The 21,362-nt window shown below is 43.1% G+C and overlaps 1 protein-coding gene across 1 annotated transcript; it reads right to left on the bottom strand.

Annotated features, from left to right (window-relative positions):
• Positions 1–1,055: 1,055 nt before the first annotated feature.
• Positions 1,056–21,116, bottom strand: LRP11 (LDL receptor related protein 11; the record flags this gene model as incomplete). Its single annotated transcript, XM_081998463.1, has 7 exons — positions 1,056–1,210; positions 1,489–1,590; positions 7,968–8,180; positions 8,914–9,039; positions 11,131–11,272; positions 15,264–15,430; positions 20,597–21,116. The coding sequence occupies 7 exons, from the start codon at positions 21,114–21,116 to the stop codon at positions 1,056–1,058; spliced, it is 1,425 nt and encodes a 474-aa protein (XP_081854589.1).
• Positions 21,117–21,362: the final 246 nt, after the last annotated feature.

Here is a 21,362-nt window from a genome sequence, read left to right as displayed (position 1 = left end):
TGTGTGTATATATATGTATATATAACATGTACTGTACACACTTTACTGTTAACACATCTGAAGTTCACTCACACATACCAATTACTTGCTCTAATTCTATGAGAATTTTGCTGGGATGAGGGCAGGTCGCTGAAGCTTTCAAGCTTTGCAGGGAGCTATGGGATAACCACCAGGAATCCTACACTGCTGCGTCTCAGGTCAGAGCCACTGCGTGCTGCTCTCATGCCGTAGAGGGTGTTGAGCTAGAGGTGGGAAAGGCTGAACAGGCCCTGAGCTCCGGAGACAGACATAGCTCTGGGTCTGCACGTGACTGCCGTCAAGCACTGCTAAGTCCAACCTCATCCACTGATGGCTTGTATTTTTTCATTTTAGCATTTACTAAGCATGACTCTCTGTTAGCTGCACAGAGGTTTAAACTACAAAAAAAGAAAAGAGGATTTGTTCCTTAAATCCCAAATTTTGTTACAAAAGCTGGTGCTTAGATAGCAATTGCTTTTAATTAACAAAGCAAGACAAATTCTTTAATGAAAATACTCCCAGTGCATCAGGTGGAAAGGACACAGATCAGTCTCTGCTGGACAGTGAAGTAACCCATTGGTCTGGAGCATCTCGGTCCCCAGAGCGGAACACAGTGGTGGCAGCATGCAGAAGAGCAGGGTGGCACAGGCTTCCCTCTACATCTCCACCAGCGTGGCCGGAGCTGCTGGGCTTTGGCTGCTCTGGTGCCCTGGCCCTGGGGCAAGCTCTGCTGCGGCCAGGACCCCGACTGCTGCGGGGAGGGTAAGGGCACCCTGCATTCAGTTTGGGGTGCCCCCACCTTGCAATGTCTTCTGCACAAGAGCCAGCTGGAGCTACTCTTTGGAGCCTGAATGCTTCTTATTTTCTGAGCATGGGCATTTACCCACTTCTTTATTTTATCACCGAAGGGAAAGAACACGTTCCTCATCTCGTCGGCGGCTTCTACACTTGAAACTAAAGGTTTTGGTCCCTTTATAGAGGCAGAGGTTCATGGACACAGGAGAAAGGGGAGAAAACAACTGACCTAAATCCAATTTTTAGAGATACATCCCATTGATGAGGTAATCGGACTCTTCGGATGTAATAGGTCGAGCTTTTTTAAGCTTTTGTCTCACTAAACGCAGTCTGCAAGCAACCATAAGCAGCAGTAAAGCAGTGATGGCCAAGCCTAAGGCTAAGGGTAAGACAGCACCTACAATGAGGTTAAGAGAAATTACACTTTTTTTAATACAGTGAGAAATCAGTAGAGAAAACCTGATTTTTTTTCTTTAAAAATACAGCTAGTGTATCACTTAAGTGCTAATATTTGGAGCAACTCATGCTGAGAAACTAAATTGTATGATCATACAAGTTAGGGACAGTTCAGAATATGGAAGTATATTACTCAATTCGTTACTATAGTATCTGGATCTATAGTACCTGACTGAAAAACTAACATAATTTAAAATGAATTCACATGGTCAGTCTTACCTGTTTCTGGGACTGGACGACCACCTCCAAGCTGATCCCTCTTTGGCACAATTATGCCATTCCCATTTTTATCATCCGCTTTTTTCCCTGAGGAACTGTTATCTGCACAAAGTCGAGCAAGATAAATAAATATTGCTGTTCAGTGACTCAGGAAGTCTTATCCACAGAACGCTAGAATTAAATAATGTGACAGGACTTAAATTTAGGGGGGAAATAAAAAAGCAGTTTAAGAACTTCTGACTCCTATTGTACAATTTTTGGAATAGTGTGAAAACTAAAGCTAAAATATAAATTCAATTTTGCATTGTGAACCACAATGCATCTCAACTAAACACATGTGGGTCATTTTCCACTGGAAAAAAGATGGATATAAATTCTTTTACAAACTTGCATAATGGGGTATCGACCAAAGATATAGCAGAGCACTGTAACTACACAAGAAGAGACAACGCATAGTTTGCTGCCAAGAAGTGTTCATCTTGGGAGTGCAGGCAGCTGCAGTTTTGCTTCACAGGAGCAGGAAGTAAGTCAGCTGGGATTCCCTCCTCCTGCCCTCCCATTGAAGTCCTACACAAATAACTATAGGGATGCTTCGTGCAAGAGTGACAGCTTAATCCACCAACACACCCTCGCTAAGCTGTTATGGTGGTTCATACACTGAGTTGGCTATGCTGGGGAATGCAAATCGTAAGGCTGCTTGTGAATTCAATCCCTCTGCATGACTGTGTTTGCTAGACTGGCTATTGCTGCTTAGAAATCAGAAATACGCCAATGTTTTTAAATGTAATGACTATATTTCTTTTTTACTGATAAATATTGAAGGGCACTTTGACTGTGCTGTGCTGCATTTGCTGGCAGCCTTCAGAAATGTGACAATGCCAGTGGAAACATACTATGCTACAAGATCTGTCAAATATGAATGTGAAACGTTGTAATTGGAATTACATATAGTGGTGGGCGTTAAGGAAGTGTTTAAGTCAATTAGCTTGGAACACACACCATGCGTAACTCCTACCCACCACCACCAGCTCTGAAACGCTGCAGAATGCATCCCTGTCAGTGGCAGCAGCAAATACACACGACCATTAATTAAAGCTTAAATTGTTGCATCGATACTAGCATGAGGTTAGTGCTAATGTCTCCACTCTAAGGCACAACACAGCCTTCCAGGCTCTGGCTTTCTTGTCCTGCCATTACGGCTAGGGGTGCACAAAGACTAACATCACGTGCTAGGAAATGCCTTAGAAACAAGCCACAGCCCTCCTTCTCATTTGGGCTCTTTAAGTTGTTCTGGCATGTAAAGGGGACTTAAGGAAGTCCTAAGTGTAAACTGCACTGGCTTTAAGGAAGCTGTATGGTAGCAGAGCTGTGTAATTGAGACCAAAACCAGCAGCTGTTTCCTGCTTCTGTCTTCCCTAAGTGAAATTAAATTAATATTTGTCTTTATTTTGGAAATACCCAGACAACATAGGCCCTTCTTAGAGCTGCTAGCCACAAGGCTAGATCTGAATGCCTGTTTTATAAATTTGTTTCCCTGCCATTTGAGTAAAGGGAATATTTAAGTCAACCACTTGTAAAGACATTTGGCAAATATATCTGGAGAGAAGTTTAGTGGGAAAATTTTGGAAGGGTAGAAGAATAACAAAATCCTTTCAATAAAGCTTGTAGGGTTAAGACTTGTGGCTGTTCTTATAGGACTGGAGAGGCTGTCAGAGTCATTACTACTCAACATCTTAATCTGTTATCAACTAGAAAAGAAAGAGATTTCCCCAAACAGGTTTAGGAGCCTTACATAAAGCATGTTATGTGGGTTTCATTTTGTGTTCACTTTCTCTTTATTTTCTAGCCCATGGCTAGGAAATTGCAATTTATAGCCCCTTCCAGTTACCCTAAATTAGCGATCTAGGTTATGGCTACTGCTGGTGATGCCTCCGCAGCAAAAACATGACTAAGGCTTGGGCACTCAGTCAAACGTTGTAATCCCAGCCCTGAAGAGTACTGCACAACAGCTGGCGCAGGCAGCCTGGGGAAAGGAAGAGACCCCGTGCCAGGGGAATGCAAAGCTGTTATGGTGGTTCATACACTGAGTTGGCTATGCTGGGGAATGCAAATCGTAAGGCTGCTTGTGAATTCAATCCCTCTGCATGACTGTGTTTGCTAGACTGGCTATTGCTGCTTAGAAACCAGACCATTGCTCACTCCAGCGTGCTTTGCTGCTACTGTATGTTTGCTATATTCATTTACAAGTGCAGCAGTGCCAGAATATGCAGCTGGGCTTGAAAGCTTCCCTGGAAAAGGACGCCAGGGCACTTTGGTGGCAACCATGCAGAAATGCTGCGCTGACCTTTGGAGAAGATGCAATTTGCATTACTATGGACATATATCTGCAAAGGGAAAGGACTCCTTTATTGATATCAAAAGCCTCTTCCTGCATCTGCTTCCAACTATGGAAGAAAATGTCTGGCCTTCCAGCTTGGGCAAAAGTAAACCATGAGTCTGTGGCAGAAGACTCCATGCCCTGAGTGTCTGAGGAGGTTCTCTCAGCTGGACTTGGTGTTCCCCTGGAGTCACCCTGCTGTACAGGAATCCCACTGGAAAGGCAGGAGAGCAGAACAAGATTCACCCATTGCCAACAGTGAATGACTTCTGGGTTGGTTTGGTTTTCTCTCTTTACTGTGAATAGATCCCCTGCTAAGTCAGGTAGAAATTTTAAGCAGTCCTTACCTTGGACTTGCATATTTTCACATTTTCATACTTAAGTATAAATCCGTAAAAAGCTTGTATCAAGTCAGAGCCAAACATGGCGGGGCTGCTGGAGTACAGAAAGTAGGTTAAGGGAAATTTGGAACAGAGAAACTATTAGGAGAAAATGGATTCTGGGACAATTTTCCCCTTGTATTACCCTTATAGGCAGAAAGCTAATATTCCTGCTGTGAGGAACAACTCTCTACAACTACCTGAAAGGGGGTTGTGGCGATGAGGGTGTTGGTCTCTTCTCCCAAGTAACTAGTGATAGGACAAGAGGAAATGGCCTCAAGTTGCGCCAGGGGAGGTTTAGATTGGATATTAGGAAAAATTTCTTCACTGAGAGGGTGGTCAGGCATTGGAACAGGCTGCCCAGGGAGGTGGTGGAGTCGCCATCCCTGGAAGTGTTCAAAAAACGTGTGGATGTGGCGCTTCAGGACATGGTTTAGGGGACATGGTGGTTCTGGATTAATGGTTGGACTTGATGATCTTAAAGGTCCTTTCCAACCTAGTGATTCTGTGTGATTCTGTGTGAACTATCCCACAGCCTAACTAACATTACAGCTTAGCCCAACTGCTTTTAAAATGGAGAAGAGATAATTATGGTGGTCCCTGATGAGGAGGTCCCATTATTGGACAATCTTTATTGGAGTCTCAAAGATGAAAGCTGCTTATGGAGAAGTGAGTAGCAGAAGGAACCTGTCTTTATTGGTACTGTAACCACCACTGTAATAAAAACAAATGTAAAAAAAAAACCAAAGCAACTCCCCAGTCCTGCAACTTCTTGGGAAAAACTTCTGTTCTTTAAAAGTCAGCTGAAAACTCCTGTATCGAGCATCATGTCTAGCAGCCACCTAGAATGTGCCATATACTGCCTCCAGTATGTAAATTACCCTTTATATTAACACCTTCTCCTCCTCTGCCTTGCAGTCACTGGATCTAAGAGCATCACACTTTCCTTCCTGGCTTGTATTTCCATGACAATCTGCAAATGACAACTAAGAAATAAGACAAATGTAGCCCTGAATGGAGTGCTCTCAAGTGAAAAGCTGGAACCTGTGCTGCCTCTTAAATAGACAGCTTTTCACCATGTTGACATTAAAACCATTACAGCTTATTTTTGAATTTATAATAATATATCAGGAGCCTGGATGCTTGCAAAGTCAACTCTAGGCCAACAAGCAACATTACTGTCTTGATCCAACAAAGACCTTTACAGTGTGACTCGGAGGCACAGGTTCTACCTTGGCACCAGCAGCAGGTTCGGCACTGTCTCAGGAGACAGTCCGTCACAGAACAGGATTTCTGCCAGTGGAATTGCTGAACTTCCGAGGCGCCTAGCAATTATTGCCCTCCTGAACACTTTTCCAGACAGGCTTCATGGAGCTGCTCCAGTGTTTCTGCGTCTCTCATTTTTGTAGCACCTAATTATCAGATTTGGTCTGTAACCTCCTTGAGATGGCAGTGATGGAGCGAAATCTAATTAATGGATCTGGGTGGATTCTTAGGAATAGGTTAGCTGCCTGTCTCCTCAACCCCATAGAGACTGTGGTTGCTTGCCAGTGGGGCAGAACTTGAATCTCTCAGGACCTCTGGGAATCATTAATATACAGCATGTGACTCCTACGGAGTTTAAGTGTTTGTATGAGAAGACAGCAACTCAGAGCAGATTTTGGCAGTTGCCCTTTGGACACAGGTAGCTAGCACCTCTTCATGTCCCACCACATGCATCCTCTTTGGAACCAATCTGTAGGTGATTTAAAAACTCGCTGAGCTGTTTGCTGCTTTTTTGGTTAAAAGTATTGGGCTCCTGGGTCAGTAAGGACTCAGTCGTCCTATTCTACAAGGGAATCCTTAAGGATCATTTAACTGAAATAAATTAAATTCTGACTAAGCCTTGTTAAAAGAGCAATATTAAAACCACAAGAATTAAAACCAGACATACTCAGCTGGAAATCTTGCCTGTTTAAAGTTAAAAAGATTACAACAGCTTCTGGTAGTACACTAATCACTGAAGCCCCATCACATTTTTTTAGTTTTACAATAATTTCTTTTTATTGTCTACTGCTGTGCAAAAGGCTACCTTGAGAGCAAAACCAGTGCAAGTAAGTCACTGTGCAACGAGTAAACACAGAAAATGACTATGAAAAAGTGCCACGCTTCTAAATGCACTTCCAATTATAACCTCCGATTATAGGTTGCCAAAGTTGGTGACCTCAATTCTGGTTTTACTTCTGGATTCACAAGCCAAATGGTTTTTGAGACCTACGTAGCAGCTGACTTTCCATTGGAACCTGCAATGCCCTTTGGCAATCTGACGTTTAGTTTGGGTGGCCCCATATCAGGTGTTACTCAGGACTATTCGAGCGAGAAGGGTTTGGGGCAGACTTCATAATTTTAAGATATTCCAATAAGGAGCACCAAGGCCAGAAAAGCGGGAAACATTTGAGAGGGGATTTTGCTATCAGCTCCTACACATTCACCGAGGCAGTCAAATTCTCAAAGAACATTGTTTTCACTCCCTTTGCGGTCTCCACAGATGAAGTACAAGCATCTGAAGAAACATGAAAGTGCCAGACAGGGAAGTGCCCTTTACTAGAGTCAGCAGCAGAGGGCATTGAGCACTGCTCTGTTGTAACAAGAAAATAAAGCTGTTTATAATTAGCTGCACCTTGGGCAGCAAGAATCATTCTGAACTCTGAAGAAATAAAAGTGGGAGATCTCGCACTCATTTTAGGCTCTGTGCACGCAGTTTTGCTTTCATTCAATTGCCATTTCAGATCATGTTAATTCACCATCAAGAACCATAAAAGACACACATGTTTTATTGCAGCTTCTGGATTTCCACCAAGGCAAGGGTTGGTGACTCTGCTTGTCACATTGGTATCTCAGGCAAATGGAAGATTCTAGAGTGCAGGTCGGTAGGAGTTAACAGAATCAAAAATTGTTCACCGTTGTTTTCGCTAAACATGTAACAGGGTAAATATGTAGTAATTCCTGTGTGGTGTGCTAGTTTTGTGGAATACCCCCTTGCACCCATATCTGCGCAAATATGCTATAAATAAAATACCTCTACTCTGTGTGTATATTGGCATGTTGCACACCAGGTATACGATCCCACTTTTGGGACAACAACATGACTACACACTGACTCACAACAGGCTTGCAGCCACTACAGAGAATACTGCTGGGGACCTGGGGTTGTTTGTTACCAAAGACTGAGCCTTCTCTACAGTGATAAAGGATTTCTCCTGCCCTGGAGACATACTTCAGAAAAAAAGTGGCCATAATAATCAAGATACTACTTGGGGGCGGGGAAGGAAAAGTCATTGATTAGCACTAGGAGAGATGCAATTACCCTCACCCACGTTGAACCGTACTTTATGTTCTACCGAAGGTACCGCTCTACATATTTAAAGAGCTTTATACATCAGCTTACACAGCTGAACCTGTGGCAGAATTTGTAGTTAGCTCACTGCATGTTTTGTTCCTTAAGACTGTATTCTTTCCCTAGCATTTCTACATTTTAACATTTTTTTTGCACCCGTTAAGAACCAGACTTGACTTTATAAAGCAATACCTAGTTGTAACTTACTTATTACAAGCTTCTTTTGCACTCTGTACATTTGCAAATTTTTACTCTTAGCCAGGCACCAAAGGACAACTTCATTAATTTCAGGTGCAAGACATTGAGAGAGAAAGTTTTATTGAAGCTGGTTCATTTTAATTCTTACCTGGCACAAATTCACCGATTTTTTTCTTTGGTCCCTGAGAAAGCGATTGATTAGACATGTCTGCATCCACTGAAAGAAGCGGTTGATTTCTGGCAGTGGCTTTCAGGGTGTTTTCTGCAGAGAAGTTTTCATCTGTGTTTTCTGTCAGACCTGGAGTCCTTTGCTGGGTAGTGCCAAGAGCCGCATGAGTCACTGTCTTCCGGCCCGGGCTGACTATGTTAACAGAAAAAAAAAATCATTATTTTTATATAGAATTGAAGGGAATGGGAGTGTTCTGATGGAAGACCCTGCAATATGGGCCTTGAGGCAGGCTAAACAAGTTCATCAGGTTCAGACACATGATGAAATGTGAGTTCCAGATACACAGCAAGTTAACAATTGCCTGCTGTCAACTTAAGCAAGAGTATACACATGAACCCTAAAGTGCAATCCAGCAACTGAAATATCAGTGAAAGCCTGGTTCTCCCACTGATGATTTTTGTTCACTTGGGTGAGTGTGGGCACATATTGAGTATGACTAATAGTGAACAAAGCGATGGTGAATCAACTGGTTCCCCTATGTGCTCACATTTCCTTCCAGTGTTTCAGATTCTTGCAAGGTGTGTAACTGCACTTAGAAGCATATGTCTGAGACACCCTTTCAGATCAAGACCAAGGTCTTTGTTTCCAGAATCATCATGCAAGTAAAGAACTGATGTTTAAATGTTGAGAACAGAAAATCTCTCATTTGGGGACCTTGGACAGTTTTGACATGCTTTGAAAGAAAAGGGAGTTAATTTCTGAGCATCTGCTGTATGTGGACATGAAACCTTCCCAAGTACTTTTTCCAGTGAAAGCCCCTATGGTGGGCGCAAGCTGCTTGCTCACGGGAAGAGAGGCCACATTGCCCTTGGTCCTTCAGGCTGCAGTTACTTTCACAATCTACACTGAGGCCTGGCACACTTACAGTTTTGGCAGAAAGTTTCATCCGATCCATCAGGGCACTGTCTCACGCCATCGCAAGCAAATGTGATGTCAATGCAGCAGCCGTCATCACAGATAAACTGGTAGCGAGAGCAAACCCCGGCACAGGCTGTTGAGAAAAAATTCTCAAATTACCAAAATCCGAGCAGTAAATGACTAAAATCCGCAGTAGCAAGGAAAAAGCAAAACCACACTATGTCAAGAGGAACCACGAACAAGGCAGAAAGGTGAAGAAAGGCCAGGCTCAGCTATATGATGCTATATTGACACAGAACCTAATATAGCTCATAGCCATTCCTTGCAGCCTCATCAGTACTCTGGCAATCTCTTTACTACAGGAACACTTAACCTGGAGGCTGTAGCACCTTACACCTTTTGCAGCACCTCTACAGCACTTTAAATTCTGCTCGCCTAAGCTGAAAGGAGATCTTCCCAGGCTTACAAGACCCAAAAGGGTCCTGAAAATAAATAAATGACATCTCTATGGTTGTAACTGCATTTCTCCAACATATAATTCCTACTACATACACATTCTGTATTTCTGACAATACGTGATTTTACATGCACACATACGGACTATACGGAATCTTTTATTACATGTTTTCTGCAACCTTATTAAAATACTGAGAGAATGCTGAAGTAATTTGTTCCCATGAGCGAGCCATTGACTCCAATACAGCACATGCCAGAATACGAGTTAGTACAAAGTCTTACAAGTGACCTTCACCTGAAAGAACTGATTGCTGCCTGCTTTAATATTTAGATTGCTCTGGAAATGGAGAGTGTCCCTGGATGTTTCATTTTGCATACTCAAAATTTTCCTGAAATCCATTCTGATATTGTAATTATCAAGTGTTTACATACATGCTTTTGTCATTCCAACAGTGGTGTAATTCATTGCTTTGTAAAGCATTATCAAATTCAGTGTCTGGTTAATGCTGTGACAGCAAATTGATTTGCATAAGCAAGCCACAGCCTTTGATTGTTACCCTGCTATGTACCAAAAGGCTGAGCAATGCTAAGGAAAGTATGGCAGGAACACAGGCACCTGTTTAAAACCCCTAAAATCATACTTCGAACATGCATCTCCTAAATTTCAGTACTAATAATAGCACCAGTCTTGTGTGCATTAAGGCATCGCAGACTGGTTTAACTGTAGCAGTAGCACTTGAATTGCAAATGGACTTGGGGAATCAGAAAAAGAAAAAAGGCAGCACATCCCCTGTGTGCTCCACCCGAAAGATACCACAGTATCTTGGTATAAGATGGCAGCAAATAAATAAATCAGCAAACCTCTCTGGCTGCTTTAGCTCAATTAAACATTTAGGAATACAACTCCATTATCCATTACTGGAATACAGGTGTCACTAAACAGATACACAACTGTTTTTTTGTAATACCAATTTATTGCCACTGGGACTACCCTCTCATGTAGAGATACTGCACTGGTGTAAAGTTTTCACTGATTCAGGTAAACATAGTGACAATACTATTTAACCTTTACTTTGTGCCAGAGCAGCAGATCTACACTAGCAGCTTGCTAATTACAATGTAATTAGAAGATACTACATTAGAAAGTGCAGAACTGACAGCCACTGAAATCTAACTTACTTTCTACCTTTTATGCTTTTTACATGTTTCTCGAGGTCAGAGTTTTAAAATGATGATGGGTCAATTCCAGTTTCAGTTTCCACGGTAACATAATGCTTCAATAACAACCATTACACAGAAAAATTTAAATGCCTGAAAACAAGAAACCATCCCATCTTTTAGACTACAAATGCAGGACAATATTATTATTAGACTGTGCATCACACCTACTATTAACTGCTTTTAACTGGGTCTTCCCTATAGCATGAGCCTTGTCACATTCCATACGCCATCTGACTATACAATGAACTGTTAGGATGTGCCTGATACATATGGCAGTATTTCATTTTTCCAACCCCGCACGCTTATTAGCAATTTAAGGATGAACCTCTGAATGCTTGAAACTATTGCTGTAACAAACAAGTGACGCTTGCTTGCTTCCTCACTTTGAAACAGCAATTCAAAACTGCAAGAGATGTCATTATGTAATGAATAAGGGCAAAATAAAACACTAGAAATGGAGAGTAAGATTTCCGCCTCCATCAAGACCCTTGCTCTGAATACCACACCCTGGGTGTCACACAGGCAACGGCTCCAGTCATTTTCTCACCTACTGCAGAATGAACCATGGGCAGAATGCTCACAGAGACATTGTCAGAGCTCCGCTGACCTGCAGTGTCTGTCACAGTTAGCTGGAAAATATACCCGCCTTCCTGGATGTGAGATAGTTTCAGTGTTCCTGGCTGTGGTACCTGATTAAAGAAACACAGAGAAAAAAACATTGGTATAAAGGATCTGTCCATAAACTTCTAGGAATAGGGAGCTCATTTCTGTACAATGCTTTTCACGTAGATTAAATACTTCTCTTAAGTCTAGCCGGTCCACTCAAGCATGTGTACCATCAACATGTAATGTTTTGATCTTTTTTTTGCATCCATTTGTAAAAACAAACACACTTACCATTTATGTACTGTTTTTCATGGTACACTCAGTTACCTGGAGCTATGGATCTTAGCACTGAGGAATAAATGGAAACATACATTTAACTCAATTTTTCAGTAATTAGAAATGTAATTTTAGAGGGTAGGTGGTAAAATATTAGAGTATTTTGTTCTCTATCGAGTTAGTCTGTAGACAATATACATGTATCCACAGAAGTTCCTTTTGCTATATATTGATTTGTGATAAGGTGACTGATAGCATTGCTTTATTGATAAGACTGCCCACCTTTGTCCAGTATGGTTTGATGTAGTCACTTACAACTTATACAAATTGCTGGACTGAAGTTTTCCATGCCCCACATTGAATTTCCATGCCTTGCTCTGAACCAGCAATAAGTTCATCTATAGTGAGTGACCTAAACATTAGGTTTCAGAATATCATGGGATAAAAATACAGAAACAACTTAAAGTGGATTCCATCATTAAGAAGTTAATAAAATAACTTATTTTATGATAATTTAAAACAGGTACCAAGCTGGCGTTACTAGTACAATAGTCATTTAGAAGTCAGTTTGTATAAAATGAGTGTGATACTTGTAAATGTTAAAATTTTTTTAACCTTGTGACAATTACCAGTCACAAATAACTCCAGCGGCCTGAGAACTCAGTAACATCACTTCAGTAACTACAAAAAAGCGCTGCAGGTTTATTGGACATGTAGTGCATTTTTACAAATGAAGCACACAGGGCTATTTTTATAAGTAATTGAAAGGTACATTAAAATCCTCTGTCATTATCTTCAATATTAAAACAAAAATTACAAAAAGATCTTTCGTTAGCTTATTTAAAGTTGCTTTTCATACCTAAAAGAGAACTGGAATTTTTGATAAATATGGTGATAGCCAGATGTAGTTTTATAGCAGAGTGTATTGATAAATGCATTTTTCTCTTCTGCTAAGTGAATTTCCTAGCTGAAATTTCTTTCCTTTTCTACTTACATAAATGCACTTAGTTATCTGATCATGCTGTTGATTACCTCCTGATGAAGTACATGAGCCCTTAGAATTTTATTCTTTAGTGTATTGCAGAAATAAATATGCTCTAAAAAACACCTGCTGCTGTTCACCATGACTGCTGGGAGAACAAATACCATATTTAAAACTCATGAGCCGTGGAGTTCAACTCTCTTCTCAGTGCAGAGCCAGAGACTTCTGAATATGCCGCCACTCCTCCTGGCGACCTCTGTGGCTCAAACCAGACAGTAAATGTCCAGATGATCAACATTTTTAAAAAAAACAACCCGTGATTGCCCCTAAGTGTCGCGGAGCTGCACAGCTACAGCATGTGGGTAGCAATCTGAGAAGCAAATTATCTAAGAAGCAATAATCAGTCACCATAGAAAAAAAATTTTCCACTGGCTTCCTTCTACTATAGGGTAAGATTTCATTACGGTAGTCCTGCCCCCTCCCCTGCCTTCTATTTATTCTTTGGTGCACAAGTGCAATGTATCAGCTGCCTTTTATCTTATTTAAACACAGTCACATTCTCCCTTGTAGATTCATTTATTGTTTTCTAAGAATAAATGACATGAAATCCCATAACTTCAGGATAGCATGTAAAGCACTGAAGACAGCAACAGAAGATTGTATGAAAAAAAATCACAATTATTAATTCAACTCTAAAAATTACATTATCATGGACATTCATCAGGGTACATATCTGTAGGAGAAATCCCTGCCCATTTCAACACAATCGAAAAGTATTTATTTAAGCATGAACATGTGTCAAATTTGTTTTCTGTTATCAAATATAAAGAGATCACCAAGATTAATGTGAATTTTGCAAGTGTAAATGGATATAAGACTCGCTTCTATTTTATGGAGTGACTTTGAGTAAAAGTAAACACATTAATTTTAAATTTTTTAGTTAACTTCCATTTTTTGTCTTACTCTAGATATAACAGTACATCACAGATTAATTTAAAGAGTATTTAATTGCTATTTAAAGAAAACAGTGCTGCAAAGGGTCAGACTCTTGATAAAAAAATGTTCATTTTATCCAGATGATATCTAGCAAGTATTCTTAAAGCTCCGTTCAAGTCTTTCTATGTATTATGCTGTTCACACTCCTTATCAAAGCCTTTTGACCTTTTAATTTTCAAGCCAATAAAATAATAAATGAAGATAAACTAACTCACAGTGGTCTTTGACATGACAGTTTCAAATTGCAGTACAGCCTCAAGTCATTCAGAACTGCCTGACTGTACCACCCTTCCAAAGATGTGGATCTTGCAGTAGAACTTTCAAAAGCACTGGCTTAACTCTTTTGAATACCTCTGCTGTGTTTTTTGTGATGAGTATGTTTATTAAAAGTTACTTGTGCATAAATTTCAGTAACTATTCACCAGAGAAACCCAACTGTCTTCTCAGGGTTCATCCAGCAGCATATTTCCTAACTGTGACATGCTGATCTTCAATTACCTACACATTACCTACACTGCCCTCTAGGAGACTAAGGAATAACCAATTGTTCCGTTGGGTTTTTCCATGAATGACAATTTTAGGTTTCAATGCATTTAGCTAGCTCTTTGTGTTAGGTGAAACTGGTTTGTTCCATCATTACACATCTTGAGTAACTTTGCTGATATTGGTATTTTATCTTTGGTATTACTGAGCTGAACAGACATAAGCAGCAACTGTACTGTAAGGTACTGCTCATGGTGGCACTGGCACACATGACCTCTTTGGTTTTGGACTGTTCCCATTGCTGATCCTGTCATCACAGAATCATAGTACCTGTCCATTGTCAGCATCTCAGCAACAGTAAGGTCTATGGTCCACACACTCTCCCCTTTACATATCCCTCCCGCTCCAGGTGGAGTTGCCAGTGCACCTTGAAAGCTGTGGGTTGTGAACAGACTGTAAGTAGACTCTGTGGGTTTTAGACATTTTCCCTTTCCTTTTCTGCTGCTCCTAAAGCATTCACAAAGAGGGGCAGGATGAAGAAGTCCTCTCTTAATGGTTAATTTTAAGTTGAAACCAAATTGCAGCTGGCTTAGTTAAGCCAGTGCTGCATGCTTTTGAAAGTTCTGCTGCAAGATCCACATCTTCGGAAGGGTGACTACAGTCAGCCAGTTCTGAATGACTTGAGGCTATATCGCAATTTGAATTGTATGGATGTAATAAAATAGTATCCCAAGATATCTCATAAGGGCTACACCACGTATTTCTTTGCAGTTTCTCCATAAGCATTGAGAGAAGACTGTTGGTGAAAATACCTTCTTATTTTTAGTAACTGAATTACTGAGGTGTCTCTAACCTGGAACACAGAAGCCGAAAAACAAGTGCAGTGAGCACAAACGGTGGCAAAAGAAAGCAGAGCTGAAATACAATAGAGTATTAGCATCTACTACTTTGCTACTGGTTGTCTCATGCCATTCTGCATACAGATGAACTGTATAAAACACTAGAAATAATCACTGGAACAACCTCCCCAGGGACATGGTAGAGTCCCCATCACCAGAGGTTTTCAAAATGTGACTGAACAGGGCACTAGATAATCTCATCTAGGCTCCCTGACCACAAAAGGTTGGACCAGATGATCTATTGAGATTCCTTCCAACCTGAGCTGCTCTATGGTTCTATGAAATAAATGCTCAAGTTGTACAGTTGTCCTAATTTTGGTGCCTGGTAACCATATCCATTTGAATACACATAATATTTTTATCTCTACATTTAAAACTGTGCTATAATGAACACGAAAATCTGCAAATGACTGGCCACGTGTGAGACTGCATGTGTACCTTCATTTCAACCGATGAGTCACCTTGCAGCAATGTCCACTCATACTGCACAATTCCACGGTCATCTGAGCTTTCTCGGCCATCCAAAAGCACCCAGTCAACAGGTGACTGCAGCACAATATCTTGTCCCGCCTTGCACCGTGGAGGCTCATCGTATTCTTCTTCTTCTCCAATTAAAAAAAAGAGAAGTCCAGTTAATTATCAGGGGAAACTGATTATTATTGAGTGATTATTTATATAAAACATATTTTTTCTTGGTCAAGGTATTGATTCACCACTGTGCAACTTATTGATTCACCACATGTTCATTAGCGCACATTTTCTTAAGTGAAAGCGTATCTACTTACATTTTAGTTAACTGTTCCATATTCAATGTCTTCAGGAAATAAGTGCTACATGAGAAACACATTGCATAGGAAACCTCTCTATGTACATGGATGTTTCACTAATATACCAATACCAAACAGGTTTGTTAGCATCAGTGTAGTTTTTTAATCTGAACTAAGGAAGATGGATTTAAATATGAATTACATACTTGTTCAGATAGTTACTGCACACCTTTTATAGCACTCTGCATAACTTAATACACTTTTAGTCGCTTTTTTAATATACATCATTAGAGGAGTGAAAGACTTTTTTAACATAAGCTGGCGTCCTGGTGAAGCAGTGCACACAATGATTAAAAATCATCAGAAATGACCACTGATTTTAAGTGCCTAATTTCAGACATTCAAAGTTTGATTTTCAGACTATTTAGGATCTGTAGCATTTTGCTATATTCAAAGTACAATTCTTATTGATTAAAATTGTGAGTAATAAGTATGTTTGCCAATCAGACACCGGGTTTTTTCAGGTTAGACTAACAAAACCCATGGCACATTCAGTGACGTGGCCTGTGAGAAATGGTTTAAGTCATTTGCTCTGAAACCTTCAGGCAGTGCAGGGAAGAGAGAGAGATAAAATATAGTTCTACAAGTCAGTATTTGACAACTTTAGCCACAAGATTGTATCTTTCTGCAGTTCCCCGCTCAAGTTGCATTCCGGGCATGGGATCTTCCCAGCACCCTGAAGTGCCAAGGTGCCTCCTGCTCTTCAACCTCTGCAAAGGATATCCTGTAAAGGATACTGATATGAAGCTCAGAAAAGCATCTGCCAAACACAAATCTGTAGCTTCACTCAGCATGGGCCGAGCTGCACAAGGAAAGAAAAGGCGCTTCCTCATCAGTGTAGGGATTCTCCCCTGCAGGCGCTCCTCTCCAGTTTCAAGAACTTGCTCGAAGGCACAGAGCTCATTGGAGCAGTGGGACAATTTTTCATTGCTGACTAAACAGCAAACTTTTTGTGTCTTGTTTTTATCAGAAGTGGGTAAGGCATAGAAAAATTCGAGGCAAACACCTTAAGTTAGGAAAACGTAAAAATAACTGAAAACGGGGTCTAATAATAGAAAGTATGAAACAGTTCTTGCTCATCCAGCTGGCACAGAAAGCTTTGCCTAATTTGTATACATCCCGTTCTCAAAATCAACTATGTTTAAAAAGCAGCATTTATGTGCAAAACCAAAAATACTCATTGTCAATAAATTTCATCATTATCGGGCCAGGGCAACTTCTATTTGGTATATATAAGTTATAACCTATCACTGTCAAAAAGAGACTGACCTGGGTCTGAAACAGCACAGCCCATTCTTCCACTTCTACCCTGGGAAATGCTTTCCTGTCACCTGTCTGGTTTAAATGACTCGATCAATGCCCTGCAGGGGCAGAAAAAAGCCCCACTTCCCCTGGGTCCTAAGCAGCAAGGGTATTATCTTCCTGGACTAACTTTATACTCCAGCAGCCAGAGTTGCAATGGCGGAACCACTCCACGTTGGGGCACGTCACAAAAATTCATGCCAGCTCTTTGCTAAAGATGAGTGAGGGACCAGACTCAAGCCTCTGGTCCAAAAGGATGGAAGCACCATGTCTTTGCTTGTAAGTCACCAGAACACCTTCAGAAAGGTAAATCAATGGCAAATAAGCTCGTCTTTTGCTCTAGTAAAGAAAAAACTGGCCTGAGAGAGACATCTGGCATGGAAGGAGACAGCCTATTGAGCTAAAGACTCTTTTTCCACAGCAAAGTTTTAAGCAATGGAATACATTATCCTTAGCAAGTGAAACACCTCCACATCTGGGGAACACATGCTGCTAAGAAGTCAGCATAAAAAAAGCAAGGAGGCTTACCCAGGAGTCACTTACAGCAGTAAAGGACTATCAGCCACAGGTTAGCAGAAAAATCAATCTCAGAAAGCATCTTTTAACTTATAACTTTTATTTAGGTTGAACGCAAATAAGCAATATGAAACTGATATACCAGATCAACACTCTGAGATGCTTTCTAGAAAAGGGGCTGCATTTATGAGCAACACTTTTTTCTTAGGTGGCGGGACACGACAGGCTTAATTTATTCTGCTTCCTCCATCCTTTATTCAGACTTGGCCTGGCAATAATGAAGCTGCCAGCTAGCTGGAATGAAAGCTGTGTTACAAAAAGTTATTTCACTGACGATTCCTGCATGTCTCTGATGAATCCTCCCATTGCTCACCACTAGTGAGTAGCACAGAAGGAAAGTCAGTGTCCTGGTTTCAGCTGGGATGGAGGTACTTTTCCTCATAGTAGCTAGTACGGGGCTGTGTTTTGGATTTGTGCTGAAAACAGTGTTGATAATACAGGGATGTTTTCATTATTGCTGAGCAGTGCTTACACAGAGGCAAGGCCTTTTCTGCTTCTCACCCCACCCCACCAGCGAGTAGGCTGGCGGTGCACAAACAACTGGGAGGGGACACAGCTGGGACAGTTGACCCCAGTTGAACAAAGGGATATTCCATACCATATGATGTCATGCTGGGGGGGAAGAAGCTGGGGGATATAGAAGGAAGCTGGGGGAAGAAGAAGGAAGGAGGAGGACATTTGGAGTGATGGTGTTTGTCTTCCCAAGTAACCATTACATGTGATGGAGCCATGGAGATGGCTTTCCTGGAGATGGCCAAACACCTGCCTGCTGTTGGGAAGTGGTGATGTGTATAGTAATGCTCAGAAATATTTTGGAATTATGAGGACACCATGTTTATGGATAAATGCTGGTTTGGGATTATCAAAAAGAAAACAGCAGAAGATGCAACAACACAGCACTCCAAAAAAAAAAACCCCAAAAAACAAAGAGGTAAAACATGATCCCCTCATGAAAGAAAATCTTGAAATTAAAAGCTCTTTTCTAAATTTCCTAAATTCAACCATGGGGTGACATAAGGGAAAAGAGATGTGGCTTCATCATCTGTGATAATGTGCTGTTGTCCAGATTAATTTTTCAGTGTAATTCAAGAATGCAGTGGAAACATAGCATCAGACAGAAAAAAAATCAATCTAAATTTTATCTCTTCTGCTCTATGTCATGGCTGACAGATGTTTGAATGAAAGTTCATTCTCCTTTGTGACTCTGCTTCAGCTCCAGTTTAACTGCATTAAGAAGTCATAATCCCCTGTTTCTGTTTCATCACCCACCAGGCAGACTTGCAAATAAACCCAACAGGACGCGAAGCAATTTGCAGATTAAGAATTGCAAATGACTTGCAAGCCCAGTGCTGATAGTCATGAAAGCTGCCAAAAAGGCAAGGCATTCAAGAATTCCAGAATTCAAGAACTCAAGGAATTCAAGAAATTCAAGAGTTCTAATAGGTAGAGTATCCTTTGAACAATAGTATTATTTATGACATGCCATAACCGCACTCTACATTAGGGACAGATTTTAATAGAATTAAGGCAGTTCAAAATGATGAAGGACATTTGAATATATTTTCAAAGCTTTTCAAAGAAGCCTAATTCTCTGTGACTTTGATGCAAAACCTAGTCTTTAGTCTTCTATCTTGCAAGTGCATACAGGGTTATAAAACCTAATTACCCAAAAGTTGCTACATAAATAATACTTCCCCCATTGAAAAATGTCAAAATTATACCTTGAGTTTTTCTGGCATCTTAAGGTCATCTTTACTGCCACAAGTTACTCCCTATAGCTCTCTAGTTTACCTGCTCATGCAGATATTTAGGCATTGTAACTCCTCTAAAAATTGAGACTCTGTTCTCTCTAGTCTCCAGGGGATTCCTGCTGGCATTCTCATAAAAAAGGCAGCACTGGATGGAGGATCATGCCTGAGGTCTCCCCTGCCAAGACAGCAGCAATAGCAGGCACCATCCAGACACACTGCTGTCATTAACACCACCACTAGGTTTTCTTCGTGTTGCATGCAGTGACTAATTTACTTAAGTTGAGATATACTGCTGAAGAAGATGAAGAGGAGGACATTTAGGAAAGTATTGCCAACAGAAGGTAATGAAATTAAGACAAAATGAATTAAGATGCAACTGTTTAACAGCAGGAGGTGGGGGAGTGCCAGCAAGTTCTTTGGATCAGATGCTAGGAAACAGACTCCAAATTTAGAAAACCAGACTTGTTTTCATCTACAGCTGCTTGCTCTGGATTATGTTGTTCTTAAATACGCTTCAGGGCTGAACAGATTGCTGCTTTTGATGTGGCCCAGATTCCAGAGGTGGTTCTATGGAGTCTCCATATGCTGCTTCTGGACTACCTGTGTGACATCCTTCTCTTCTTCCGTCTAGCTCTCAAGTTCTTAAGAAGGAAAAGTTCTAAATTAAGTAAGAAACCTGCTTAGGTGAAAGCATTTGGACAGCACCCCCAAGAAGAAGGGTATGTGCTTCCTCTCAAACTAGTCTACCAGCGTCCGGCACAGCTGGCACCAGCATCTGACACTATCTGGGGTGCCCAGCACCCGCAGTTCCCCAGGGAACCCGATCCGTGCGGCTGGGACCGTTCTAGTCCCCCCGGGGGTGCGGGGCCCGTGAACAGGCTCATCCCCCGTCTGGCCTCCCGGAACGGTCACTCATAAAGGTTTCTGCACAGGCAGAGGTGTGAGGGCCGGGTTTTCCCAAACTGGCACACCCCGCAAAGCCCTCGCACCCTCAGGAATGGCTGGGCGGCTCTCGCGGCTCAGGGGTGCCCCGCGAAAGGCACGGCGCTGCCCGACGCTCCTCGTCCTGCCCTGCCGCAGGCGATGCCTCACGACACGGGCGCCCGTTCCCGGAGCCGGGGAAGCCGCTCGGACAGCTTCCCCTCCTCGCCAGCGGCCCCAGGGCGCGGGGCGGCAAATGGCGGCTGCCGCCATTTCCCTCCCGCCGTGGGGCCGCCGCTCCCCGGGGCCGGCGCGGCCCCGGCCAGTGCCGCCCTCCCCGCGCGAAGCCATCTTGGGCCGGGCCCCGCGCCCCAGCGCCCGCGGCTGCCCTTACCCGGCGGCAGGGCGAGGCCGGCGGGCCGGCGGCTGTAGGTGCTGTAGCCGTGGTGCGGGGCGAAGCGGCAGACGGGACGGCCGCGGTGCGTGCAGTTGAAGAGGTAGCAGCCCGGCTCCGCCGCCGCCGCCCCCCGCGGCCGGCCGGGCCCCTGCACCACGGCCAGCGTGCAGCGCGGCTCGGCGCAGCAGGCGTCCAGGCACTGCCGCCAGCCCGCCACGGCAGTGGGAGCCCGCAGGAAGGTGGCGCCGGCCGCGATGGAGTCCTTGGTGCGGATGATGGAGTCGGGCCTGGCGGAGAAGCTGCTGCTGCCGCCGCACCGCTCCCCGCTGTCGCCCGCCTCCGCTGCCGCCGGCGGTCCCGGCTCCTCCTGCTGCAGCTGCCGGCGAAACTCCTCCAGCAGCGACTCCACTCCCGATATCTGCGAGCGCAGGTCGGCCAGCGGCGCCGCGCACCGCCCGCCCGGCAGCACGGCCCGCCCGCCCAGCGCCGCCAGCAGCATCAGCACCAGCGCCGCCATGGCCCCAGGCGGCGGCGGCGCGCAGGCGGGAGCGGCGGCGGCGGGACCGTCTCCCCCCGCCGGCACCCGCGAGCGCGGCGCGGGGAGGCGCCGGCCCCCCCCGGCTGCGCGAGGAGGCGCGGGGGCGCTCAGCACCCGCCGCCCTGAACAGCTCCGCCGGGCGGGGCCGGCCCCGCTCCCGCCCCCTCGCCCCGCCCCCACCTCCGCGCCGGCTCTTCCCGGTGCCGTAAAGAAGCGGGTTTCTCC

Source organism: Phaethon aethereus (genome assembly GCF_964289735.1).
Source record: "Phaethon aethereus genome assembly, chromosome: 3".
Lineage (NCBI taxonomy): Eukaryota > Metazoa > Chordata > Aves > Phaethontiformes > Phaethontidae > Phaethon > Phaethon aethereus.
Note: the sequence above shows the minus strand (reverse complement) of the source record. Positions and strands in the feature narration are given on the sequence as shown.